Here is a 13,190-nt window from a genome sequence, read left to right as displayed (position 1 = left end):
TGTCTTGAGGAGATATTTGAAGTAAATGCTCTCCTGGCTTGATTAGATATTTGTTGCTGGTTTCTAAGCGTTTTTTCCCATTAAGACAAGGGTGTACACAGTAAAGACAGCAGCTTTACTATGAGATCTGTGACAGGTTCTGCTACAGAAAGCAATCTGGTGAAACTTTTGTGTAACCCCAGTTCATTCTTTTCTCTCTCCAGGGCATCTGTGACCAGGAGGACTTTTGGGCATAGTGGCATTGCTGTGCATACGTGGTACGCCTGTCCAGCATTAATAAAGTCCATCTGGGCTATGGCCATTAGTCAACATCAGTTCTACCTGGACAGGAAGCAAAGCAAGGTAAGCATGGCAAGTGCCAGTTGTGATGAGTGAGTCCTTCTCACTCCCCACAGTCCCAGCCACATCATGTCCAGATGGTGGCTTCTTTCCTGCCCTCCCTTTCTGCTTGAGATCAAAAAAAAGGTGAATTGACTGAAGATATTTTCTAGTCTTGACCAGATTGAGAAAATTCGTATTCAAATTCATGCCTATGGGAGTAAGGATTGAGGAAAAGGTTGTATTGAACTGTGGCCAAATGGAAGGAGCCAAAGTTAGCAAGCAGATGGGGTCAACATCCCTGTCTGGATGGTTTCCACATCTTCCACGTCTGTCATAAAGTTAGGGCAGCTTCCAATAACTGAGTTCAAAGTAGCTTCACAACCTACAACTGTCTCTGAATTCTTCTTGCTGTGCCTTGATTTTTACTATTGTATTTTCCTAGAAAGGAGGGGTAGGGATGTTATTTTAGCAGGGGGGCAGGAGGCCGGACAGCCTGGCTGTACAAGGAGCTGTCACAAACTGGTGCTGCACAAAAAGCCAGGCAACACACAAAAGAAACCACCTTGAAACCAGAGGAGTATGTGTTCTTCCTCTTAGTTCTTTTCATCAGTAATTTTAGGCATACCCAGAGCAGCAGGAGATTGCTTTGATCACTTTGAGATTACTTTGATACAGAGAAAAGACTTCTCAGGCAGACTTCCCTTTCCATATGAGCATGCTGGTGTAAAGCTTCACAGAGAAGACAGAGCCTGCACTGAGTGGGTACCTGCATTGGTCCTCATCTCTGGTGAAGTGGCAGAATGTGCAGGTGATGATCCTCCGAATGCCTGAAACAACCTTAACATCTTGCTATTGTTGAAAGCACTGCATGCATTTTCAGGCTGGAGGTGTGCCCTTCCTTGCTCAGGCCCTGGCTCTATCAGGTCCCTTCACAAGCCAGTTCAGCCCACTAAACTGGCAGAAAAATAATTCTTTTTCCTGCTTTTCTTTAGTGCATTATTTTTTCTGTCAGTTAAATGAATCGAGTTGGCTTTCTGGAATTATATGGAGGGCCATGAGTGTGCTCTTAGTCCCACTTGCTCTAAGCCCTTCTGACATTGCTTTCCCCATCATAAGCTCTGTGACTTTATTTAAGAGGGGGTAGGGCTTTTGGATGCCTTGGGCATGGTTGCACTCACTTTGGCCATGTCTCATCTAGTGCAAAAATCCAGGTTTCACCGTAGTTGTTGTAAGCTGTATTGAATTTAGGGATGTAGCCCTGCCTAAGTGCCAGCTGTAATATGGACAAAATTGAATACTCACTGATACCAAGGGAAGCTTTCCTGTCCCCCTTCTCTGCTCAGGACCATCAGGGCAGTGCATAGTCCTCTCTGTCAACTCAGGGATAAATTTCAAGCAAATAGAAGTTTATTTTTCTTTACTTATAGCCAGATAGATTTGCTGATCTAGCTGCAAGGTATTTAGGTCACAAGCAACCAACAAACAAAAGGAGATTCCCTCCTCCTCCCATTTCTTTGGTAAGAAACTGGGTCTCTGAAACACCCAGGACTTCCCTTCAGTGACTCCTTTTGTTGTTGGCATATTGTGTTTCAATTTTATCTCCCCTCTCTCACACTCCTACAGGCAGAACCACCCACCAGCCCTCATTTGTCAACCTGTCACGTCTGTGACCATGTCAGCATGCTTTGTCACAATAATCCCAGTGGTCATGCTGAGGCTTTGAAGTTAAAGCATACAAATATTTTTGTCCCTTTCTCTTAAGAGAACTGATACTTTCATCTGTTGTCCTCATATTTGACATGACACTGTCAATATTGATAGATCCATCAATTTTAATTGATCTGTTCAGTTCATCCTGCTGGTCCTTTCAAGGACACACTGCTCATGTGAGCTTTGTGAAAATAGTAAACTTTGGGAAAATAGTAAATCATACCCCAGAGTGGGGTGATGTGAAAATGTGAAATGTCTTTGGTTCAGCTCTCAGGGGCCTAGACAAACATTTATTGAGTTTCAGGTCACATGGGTTTGCAGCCCCTTAAATCTCAGGCCCCACTTCAATTGAATCCTCAACTTCAAAGCAAAACTTAGATATTCCTTCCTTTCATGTCCAAACTTGGCATTTCGTATCATTTTGACAAAAGAAAGAAAAACAAAAACAAACTTAGAGGAAAAGGCCTGCTGGAGCTCACTGTACAGCTGAGCCTTTCTCCAGTGATACAGATTAGATGATGGGAGATGTGACATAGTGATAAAGAAAGCTTGAACTCTGCTCCTCACATAACTGGGCACCAGTTGGATCTGGACCAACAGCTCCACTGGAAAGAAAACCCTTCACTTGATTTTAAAAAGAAATAAAATCCTCTTAGCCTGGATTGTGACCTTTTTGCAAGTGAGGTCCCAGCCTCACTCCATGCTGAACTCCTGCCAGCTCCCTGGGAACCAGCGTCTGCTCCCTGCTGATCTGTCTCTCTCTCCCTGCAATCCAAGCGTAGCATGGAGACTGAAAAGATCCCCAGCTTCCCAAGTGAGCTTGTCAGCATGCAGAACTCCTGTCAGCTTCCCTTTTTTTCGGGAGACAGATGCAGCAGGACTTGAAGGCATGTCTTTGCTCTGTTGACTGCACTGAGTCAATCAAACAGTTGGCCTAGAAACCTTGAGAAGTCCCATTTTGTGGGAATTTTCAACACCACATTCCTCCAAGCTGCAAGGCTTTTTGGCTGAATGAACTGGTAGAAAATAGGCCAAGGGTTTCAAAAAATCACCTCCAGCAAAGCCCCATCACTGTAGCAAGAGGGATAAATTAATCCCTAGTGTCCATCTTCTTCCTCATTTCACTTACGGATTTTTCTTCACCCTCTGACCCTGTCAGAACAGCGCTGGGGATCAGTTTGGCCCCATGCTTTGAAATGACTCATGAATGAGCCAGTCTCCCTCCATGTAAATGAGACTTGGCAGGTCTGTGCTAAGTGCTTTCAAATTTGTGAGCCTGGAGGGACTGTGGGGCTCGGGGGAGCACTAATGGGGTGTAACCCAGCTTTGCAGTGCTGTGCTGCAGCACACAGCCTGCACGGGCCAGAGCTGGCTGCTGCTCAGTGGCCTGTGTGAAATGAGCTGTTGCTCTGATTCCTGCTGCTGCTGCTGCTGCTGCTGAGAGCCTGTCCAATGCACGAGACCACCCAATGCTGACTGGCATTGCTGTCGGCAGCAGAGGCAGCAGGGACTGAGCAGCAAGGAAAATTAACCCCATTCCATTCAGGAGATGTTTCATCTGCAGTGTTCAGTGCAGGGCACCATTAGCACAACTGCAATATTGGATCTAAACCCTTCTCCTGTGGTTTCAGCAGGTTTGAATTGTACCCTCTGCAGAGGAAGCTCACTCTGCCCTGCTAATCCTGTCTGCTGGTTTGTTTTTCCTCTCTCCTGGCCCCAGGGATGCCAGGCTTTGGTCTTATATCACTTTTTCATTTGCCCTGTATAGGGTACACCTCCAGCCACTGCTCCTTGGCCAGGAACCACATCAGCACCCAGCAGCCACATTGCCCTCACTCAGCACTTTGGTTGGTGCCCAGTCAGACAGGTAGGGCCAGACTGTGCCCTAATTTGCATTCTGAAAATGAGTGGAAATAAACTACAGGGCTGCTTGCTGTAACTGTCCGAATAAAACAGGAAAACCACTGCTTCATGGAGCAGGAGAGATGGATCTGTCCATGCAGACCTGGGGTTTCTGCCTTTCTGAGGCATCCACTGCCAGGACTCAGTGTGTTGGGTCAGGCAGACACTGGGTTTGATCACTGCATGTAGCTGATCCTGGGGTTATACAAAGTACACATAACCCTACAGATACACAGGGTTATACCTGCAGAAGATTTATCAGCAGGACAAAGGCAGTTGGAAGGCTTGTTACCTCCAAAGGATTGGCATTGCAGCAAGACAGCAGTTCATGCTTAGGCTCCTTATCAAGACTTCAGTAGAAGGAAATCTCATTAGATAAAAGCAGTGATTTTCCTCTTCACCTGGAGCTAACTTTCCAGAAATATTTGAAGAAGATGTTTCACAGGCCTTCTTTCTGACCAGAAACATCTGATCCAAGAAGCTAAAGAGTGCTGTCCTTCTCCTGGGGCTGATTTTAGGGATGAACTGCTGAAAATGACAAGTGTCTAACTGGTTACAACATCAGTTGAAGAGGGCCAGTACTGGTTGACTGATCTGCTCTGATATCTTATCAAGTAGTTGAGCCTCTGCACTCACAAAGACTGCACTGTTCACTCTTGCAAACAAGTGATAACACGTGCCCTGATATTGGGGTTGTTGAGGAAATAAGCTGTGAGGCATTTCGGTTCCTCAGAATGGCAGTGATGGAGCCTATAAATACCCAAGAATATTAAATTATGATAATACTTCTGAGGATGTTTTCAGTGTAAGGCTTTCCCAGTGCTGTCTTCATTTGCAGTTTTAAATTAATCTTAAAAATACAGTGTGCTACAGGGAGACATTTTCCTTCCCTTATTATTTCACTGATATGCAAACAGAGGTGGGGATCACTAAGAACTTAAGTGTCTTACCCAAAGCCCCACAACACATCAGTAACTGAACTAAGAAGCTCAGTAGTGACCACTCAGCCATCAGTTCAGGTTTAGTTCTTGTTGGAATAGTTTATTCTTCCTGAGGATGTGCAGTAACACTGAAGATCCCATCATGACCAGCATTCCTTGCTGTCCTGTTTCATGTTATTTCCAGTGGGAACAGATCACACCCCTCTATATGAACATCAGTCAGCTTTGATTTGTTAGCACAGTAATGATGTGCCCATCTCCTCAGCTGTATGGCCAGGGCTGAGTCTCTTCTGGCCTTGAGAAGGTGCAGAGGTGAATGCTCAAGTGATCTTGAACTGGGGCTTCACCCCCTTTTGGATAAAACTCTTCTTGCAGTTGGAGAGTCTTGGCAAAATGTGCCAACAGATTTCTGTGTTCTGGGAAATTAAAATTGCAGGTCAGTGGCCCTGCAAGGACAGATTAATTGAAGCTCAGAAGCACAGGGCTTGTAAGATTTGAGCAGTGGGCTGAGATGACTGTTGGAGGTCCATTCCAGCTGAAATATAATATTCTATTCTATTCTATTCTATTCTATTCTATTCTATTCTATTCTATTCTATTCTCTAGGTTTATATACTGTGCATTATTTACTTTCTTGTAATTACAAATTTCAGCAATCTTGTTGACATTTGGTGGGGAACAATGGCCATGCCCTTAATGTGGCCAGTTACTGAGCTGGGCTGGCTGTTGTTTCCTCTAGAGTGATGTTAATGCTTTGAAGAGGTCCCTCACAGTAGGGGCATTGCATGCAGTTTGTTAGTCTGGACAATAACCTAAATGTGTTTTCTTGTCAGTATTTTCTTCCAGCTTCTCACGACAGCCCATTTAAGGCATGTCCTCACTGTGTCTTGTTCCAAAGCTTATTGATGATTTGTGAAGGCCCCTTCTGGCTTCCTTTAGATGCTAGAGATGGTCCTTTGAGCTTTTCAGCTGGTTATTATGATGGCATTTCTGAAGGTTTCTTATTGTATGTGGTAAAACAGTCACCCCATACATCCTTTGTTTAAGAGAGAAAAATGTGCATGGCAAAGCAGAGAAAAACCCAAACAGGAAGCAATGCCAGAATTGTACCCACTTAAGAATGTAAAAAGTACAGCAGTGAATACTGTGCCAGATTGCTTCTATTCTTGTAAAATAATCCCAGTTTGCTGTTGAGGCCTGTTTCCTGCCACAGCAAAAGGTCTTTTTATTTCTGTGAGCTTTCAAAAGGCGTTAAATCATTACTAACGCCTGTGTCCACTTCCAGTCCAAGATTCATGCTGCAAGAAGCCTGAGTGAGATTGCAATTGACCTGACTGAAACTGGAACCCTCAAGACCTCAAAGCTGGCCAACATGGGGAGTAAAGGCAAAATTATCAGTGGAAGCAGCGGGAGTCTCCTGTCATCAGGTAGGTCCTTTGTCCTGTAACTGGAGGGAGTATGGTGGGAAGGGCCATGGCCATGGTAAATGGGGAGCAGCCAGAAGCTGCACTGCAGAAATGAAAGTCACTTCCCTTTAGCCTTTCTGTCTGTCCAGGTGGCAGTCCATCTCTCAGCACGTTGCTCCACAAACAGCACAGGCAGCAGCCTCCCCCTCTCTCTTCACCACCACTCGTTTCCTCCTGGACTCCAGGATGTCATCTCCAACCTCTCAATTTCCAGCTGAAACCTGGTCTCTCTTCACAATTTCTACCCTAACCATCCCTTGGTATCCAGCTGATCCTGAAGCAGATGAGTTTGTGAAGGAGTGCCCAGCCAGCAGTGGGGAAGCAGTCACCTAGAGCAGCTCACAAGGGAAACTGAGGCTGGGAACTGGTGATGTTCCTCAGCATTGTTGAGACAGAGTGTCTTCACTGAGTGCACATCTGCTTTGCCTCTCTGTTGCTGGGATTTGGCTGCTATCCCAGGCTCAACAGAACTGTTCCCTAGCACTCTGCCAAACTAGTGCCAGGGGTCCTGAAGGTTTCTTGTTGTGGCTTAGAGCACTTTGCTGTGTGAGGAAGATGTCATGTGTGAGAGAACCCCAAGAGAAGGTGATGCAGAGGAGAGCTAGAGCAGGAGGAGAGAAGGACTGGAGAAGGTGGGTCAGGAGGCTGTGACTCTTTGATACTTTTCTGTCAGTCTGAACCAGGCAAGCTGTGTGTAAAACAGTGAGAAATGTCACTGCAGGCTTAAATCAGCAGGTGATATTTAGCAAAGAGCTTGAAGCTGCTTAGGTGAGCTTTCCAGGAGGGCAAGGTTTCTGGGATCACCATAATTAACAGTTTCAGACAATTAAATACCTTCTATTAAGCATCACTTCAGTTTATCAAAACCAAATGTGCTGAGATGTGTAACAGCAGAGAATACCCTTCTCAGGCTTGGACAAAGGAAGAGTCTATCTAAGAATGCAAATGCTTTAAAACTGAACCCACACTGATGTAGTAGATTAGCTTTGCATCGCTGTATCCCTCATGTCTTTTAAAACCCTGCTTGGAAAGTGTTCAGGAAGGGGTTAAAATGTGCAGTGCTTCCAGAGCTGCTTGCTGTGCAATTCCTTGCCTTGCCTGCAAACAGAGTTGCCTTTCTGCTCCTGAGCTCTTCCTGACAAAGTGTACAATCCACTGTCTGTGCCTCCCATCGCTTGGGGAGTTGCAGTAGCTCAGCAGCTCCCAGATTGGTGTCAGGTTGTTGGAAGTCTTTGTTTGTTTGGCATTTTTTCCAGCTCTGCTGCTGGAAAGTAAATAACGTTAAGTACCCCAAGAAAGCTCTTAAGGTCTTTCCAAGATCTCAGCCTCCTGGGCACCATTCCTAAGTTTGTGAGAGCTACTTGGTAGTAATCCTGTTTCCATGTTAATACATGGACTTTTTATGTTCCTGGAAAAAAAAAACCAAAAAAAACCCCACTGGGGTCTGCTTCTGCTCTTGCACCTGGAGAGGGCAGTAGCCATGTGAAAGCCAGCAAAAAATCAGGCCCAGAAAAGCTGGTGTAGGCCCAGCATCTCTCAGGGTTAAGTGTATGGAAATTCCAAACTGGGAGCTGAACTTTTTGTGCTCCCTGCACCTTTGTAGCTGAGCACAGGGTTTGTAGACTCACCAGAATTGCACTAGTGACTAGACCCACCCAGAGTTCATGGACCAGGTGAGTCATTTCTTCAGTCCTGGAGTGGATCTGCCTGCCTGGGTGCCTTCACAGAATTGTGTGAACCTCTGTTTCTGTCAAGGTGCTGCTGGTGGGCCAGCTGCCTCTGTGTGCCTTTCTTCAGAGCTGCCAGCTCTGAGGACAGGGCTCTCCCCAAAATGTTGAGGAGAGCTTCAGAGTTTGCTGCTACAAGCAGCTACAAGAAAGTATTTGGAGAAAATGTCTGGCACAGGTTATGTATCAGGGAATTGGAAGCCTTGGATTGTTTCCACACTCAGACTCCTGTGCTCCAAGATCCCCCTCCCTCGAGCCTGGCTGGTGGAGGTGGCCCATCCCTGTCCCACTGGATGGGAGGGGGCATTCAATGTCTGTCCCACTGGGCACAGTCACTGGCTCTGTCCCAGGCTTTGTGTTTCCTCCCATTGTGCCAAAGATTATCAGCACACAACCACAACAATGATGGGTTATCACAGTACAGCCTGCGCGCTGGAGAGAATAAGTGCAAATGATTAAGTGGCCACAGCAGACTTCCAGGCTATAAATACCTCAAGTGACTTGAAATCACAAGGTCAGGAATGAATCTCTGTTTGCCCCCACTTCCCTACTATTCTCAGTCCTTTTTTTTCCTGAAAATTATTGTAGTCATTTCCTCCTTCCATCTCACTCCTCCTCACTGGGGGGGCTGTCAGAGCCATGAGGAGCGTGCCAAAACTGGCATGTCTCCCCTGGGCTTGCAGCAAGTCTGCAAGGAAAAGTTTGTTGTTGTTTCCAGCTGTCACACTGTCTGGAGAAGATCCTGCTGTGCAGTACAAGGCAGTCACTGCTCCACATCACTTACAGTCTCAAGAGACAGCAGAGGGGAGATGGAGTCTTACCCTGGGAAGTGGCTTCCTCTTGATCACAGCACTTCAAGACCAAAGCCTCAGCTCCTCCATTTTTCCCACACTCTTGATCTCAGGCTGTCCAGTGCAGATTTGTAATTTTGATGCCAAAGTCCATTTCTGACAAGCTGACTCTAAGTTTTGACCTCATTTTGGATCTGAAGGGGCCTCCCTAGGACAATGCACTGCTGTGATTTAGTTCAGGGATCTTCTGCTCAGGATCTGTGGGCCATCCCTGGACATCTGGGGAGAGATTTGCCTGTGAGTGAAATCTCTGCTTTTGCACAGGCAGGAACCAAATCAAAGCCAGCAGAACAAAACCAGGTTGGTTCTAAGGTGGATTTTTCCTTCGGAGTCTGTGCCATAAGAGCTCTGCAGGTCTCCAAGCTAGTGAGGAGCCCTGTGTTTTCTGGGTTATGGTTGTGTGAGAGACAACTGCTCACTTTGAAAATGTAAAAAGGTTTATTAAACCTTAACAAAAACACAACAAAGGAAAAAGCTGCAGTGCTGGGAACTGCCCCTCGTGCATAGCATGCAGCCAGTTCATCTTCAAGATGGATGCTCAGTCTTTTATACCCCTGGGGGGTTACATCAGCCAGCCCTGGCCCCTCCCAAAGTCTGCCAGTCAGCTCTTCTGTGCCATTTATCAGTGGAGATTGCTTGATTGGAGGTCAGGTGTTGCCATGCTCCCTAAGCACCAAGCTTTGCCATTCCCAACTGCCCCAAGTAAGGGACACGTGTGCAGCCTTCTTTCCACCTGTCCTAGACAACCCTGGCTGTCTGATAGCAACAATACAGGAGGGGAAAAGGGAACTATGGGGAGGACAGAGGACATCTAAACTAGAATAACATAACTATACATCACTAACATAACTATACATCCCTTTTCTTAATATTCACACAATAGTTATCTTCTAATTGCGAGAGCCAATCATCTCATTATCCATCTACACCAGTTGGACTGAAGTCCAGACTACCTTCCATCTCTGTGGGCAGAGGAGACACCCAGAGGAGCATCTCTTCTTTTGCTCTGTGGGCACATTCAAGGAGCCTCCAGCCCAAGCCCCATTCCTTCTGCAGCAGTGGAGGTTTCCTGTGCAGGGGCTGTTTACATTTGCAAGCACCACAGCAGAGTCCAGGCAGGCAGTTCCCAGCGCTGCCGCAGCATCCGGCGGGGCTGTGTCCCAGCTGGAGCACTCGGCGGCTGCTGGAGCGGATACAGCAGATACACAGCACCCACGAGGAGGGAGGGAGGGAGGGAGGGAGTGAGTGCAGGGCTGGTGAAGGAGAGAGCCCACAGGATAGCTGAGCTCATCCTGTGTGGAGCAGCTCCAGCTGAGCTCCCGCGGTGTCGCCACATTTCTCTTCACAGAGAAAAGCAAGGCACAATTCTTCCCAAGAACATTTCTGGGTTTCACATTCTCTGAATGTCAGAGAAAGAAAAACAATTCTTATCATTTGCTGTGCCTGTGTTTGTGCCAAAGTAGGATGCAATATGGAGATTGTTTACCCAGAGTGATGGTGTTTTGTTTCCTTAGCCTATCAGGGCCAACTGTGTGTGTGTGTGTGTCGGGACTGTCGGCTGACAGTCACGAGAGGAGGGCAGTTGAGTGCAGAGTTGAATGCTTGGCAGATTCAGTTTAGGTGTAATATAGTATAGAACAATATAGTATAATAAAGTAATTAATTAGCCTTCTGATAAGTTGGAGTCCTCCTCATCATTTCTCCCTGCCACAGGGGTCATCCTGTTTCAATACCACGCTGCAGAGGAAATCCATGTGTTGGGCAGAGAGCACAGATAGGGGCTGTCTGGGGCTGCTGCTGGTTGTGCACTGACATCCTGGGGCAGTGAGTCAGCCCAGGCTCTGGCACAGAGTGAGCGTGGGGGAAACTTCTCTCCCTGCTCAGGGGACCTTCCACAGGGACCTGAGCCAAATGCCAGCGAGCTGGAGCCAGCAGCCGGATGTAGTGTGAAGGGTTTGCCATATTTAGATGTGTTTTTCCTGGAGCAGAAGACTTGGAGAATGAGAAAGAGAAGAGATGCCTGGATGTTTTTGCCTTGCTGCTGCTCAGCCACCTTGTTGCATCTCCTCTCCTCTCCCCTCACAGCTGCTGTCACCAAGACTTGGCTCTCTCTGCCCTTCAGCATTCCATCTGTCCTCCCTGCTTGTTTTCATCCTTCTCATTCATCCCTTTTCCAAGTTGACTCCACTCTGCTACAATAGATGGAGGAAATACAACCAATGAGTCACTGGTAGGACTCTTCTCTCCAAAGTGGTGTTTGCTCTCACCCCTTTGGCAGGCTTTAAAGCAAAGCTTGTCTTGGACCCCAGCAGACTTGTACCTGCCTAACACTGGACCAGATCCTTCAGGGGTGTGACCCGTGTGCTGCATGTCCCCTTCAACATCACCAAGACTGTCCTGACCTCACCAGTATGGAAGTGAGCAGAACCCAGCCTGTTAGCACTGGTGAAGTTCAGCCGTGAATTCTGCTGGAGAAGGAGTTGGACAGGGAGGACCATGTTCCCCCTACATTTCTCAGCCCATGTTCTCCTGAGTGTCAGTGGATGAAGAAATCACTCAGAGAGGCCATGTGATGAAGATGAGTGCTGAAGATGAGTGCTGCTTCCACAAATTAGTAGGGCATTAAGTGGACATTTAGGTCACCAAGGCCTGTGTCCCATCCTGTATGCTGAGACAGAAAGGGCACATACACATAAAACCAGCCCCCAGTGCAGCAGGTTCCTGGTGCCCACCAGAGAGAAGGCTCTGTGCCTGCTGCCTGGTGTATTTTCACAACCCTTTTTGTTTTAGGGACATCAGATGGTTCTGCAGAAGTGTGTGTTAAAATGCAGAGTTTGGTAAATCCTTGCACTGCGAATGGGAAGGAGGCTGAAAAATAATTTTCACAAAAAGGTTCAAATGCCATATAGGAAAATCATATATTTCAGCAACATTTCTCCCATTTACTGCATTAGGAATTAACCCTAATTGTGGGAGATAAAACACCTGAGAAAGCCTCCCAGGCAACCATTTCTTTTGCAGCAGGAGCCTCTTGTGTTAGGACTGATCTCTCAGGACTGATTTTTCTCTGTTGCTGATCCCCTTTGGAAGGCACTGGGCAGCCATGACTCAGTGACCATATCTAATAAGGCTGATTTAAGGTAGTAGCTGCTTGATTGGTTTGATTTGTGCTGGTCTTTGTTTATTTCTTGGTTGTTTTTACGGTATTTTGATTTGTCATGACATTTTTGGGTCAATTGCCACTGGGTTTAGAAGTGGATCTCTGATCACAGCCTTATTCAAGGTAGGATTGATACATATTTATAAATAAAATGCCTCTAATGGAAGCCATAGGAACCCAGCAATACAAAGCATTGTTCTCTGCTCATTTACAGTCATCTCATACAGTGGTGGTTCTCTTGACTAATCAAGTTACCAGTTCCTTTTCACCCATGAGAACAAGCAGAGAATCCAGCCAGTAAAAATCTAATAATACACTGCAAAATAATTCAGCTTTGAAATAAAAATTCAAAACCAAACATTAGTGCCAACAAGCGAATGACTTTGGTTTCAGCAGGAATCCCATTGCTTCACTCAGAATGTGACAGCATGCTTCCAGGTCCCCTCCAGTTCCTTTGTTTTGTGGGAGCAGTGAAAAAGATGGCAAAATGGGCACTCAGTGGACAAAATGTGCACCAGTTGTGTCAGGGTTGAGAGCAGCGTGCTTCTCACACAGGGAGAGCACAGCTGGAGCAGATGCTGTGAACTGTCTGGGCTTGATTTGGGTCCCTACCAGCTCAGCCAGAAGCCTTTTGTTTCCTTCTTGTGGGCATACCCCAAATCAGCACAGGGGGCTGGCCAGATGCTTGTAAATGTTTCTGTGTAGCTGCTGTGGCAACCCACACAGCAAAAAGGAATAGCTTTTAAAAATAAATCTGAGGCTGCCGTGGAGGTATGGAGCAGACAGAGGAAGGAAAGGGGAAGAGCAGTTGAAAGGGAAACATAGGTCATTAAAGTTGTCAGAAAAGAAAAAAAGAAAAAGGTTCAAAACATCTGCTGGAATCATGAGCAACTTTTTACCAGGACTCTGCAGTTTGTTGACAAGTCCATGAAGAAAATCAGCAGTTCATTTTTTCTAGTAACTGCTCACCAGGGTTACTATTCAGAATTACTGAGTGCTGGAGAGGAGTTTCCCTGCCAGTGCAAATACAGGGCTCCTCTAGAAGGTCCCATCAAGTTCTTTCAGCACAGAGATGTCTGCAGAGTTGAGTTTTGCTGCTTTATGAGGGCAAA

The 13,190-nt window shown here is 46.4% G+C and overlaps 1 protein-coding gene across 7 annotated transcripts in view; it reads left to right on the top strand.

Annotated features, from left to right (window-relative positions):
* Window positions 1-13,190, top strand: part of FRMD4A (FERM domain containing 4A) — a 367,728-nt gene that overhangs the window by 329,990 nt on the left and 24,548 nt on the right. For all 7 annotated transcript variants that reach the window (XM_036400308.1, XM_036400309.2, XM_036400310.1 and 4 more), the window contains 2 exons: window positions 204-342; window positions 6,160-6,301. In XM_036400308.1, coding sequence (XP_036256201.1) covers window positions 204-342; window positions 6,160-6,301 — 281 coding nt within the window. The remainder of the gene's footprint in view (window positions 1-203; window positions 343-6,159; window positions 6,302-13,190) is intronic.

The sequence above is a fragment of the Molothrus ater genome, chromosome 5 (genome assembly GCF_012460135.2).
Source record: "Molothrus ater isolate BHLD 08-10-18 breed brown headed cowbird chromosome 5, BPBGC_Mater_1.1, whole genome shotgun sequence".
Taxonomy (NCBI): domain Eukaryota; kingdom Metazoa; phylum Chordata; class Aves; order Passeriformes; family Icteridae; genus Molothrus; species Molothrus ater.
Note: the sequence above shows the minus strand (reverse complement) of the source record. Positions and strands in the feature narration are given on the sequence as shown.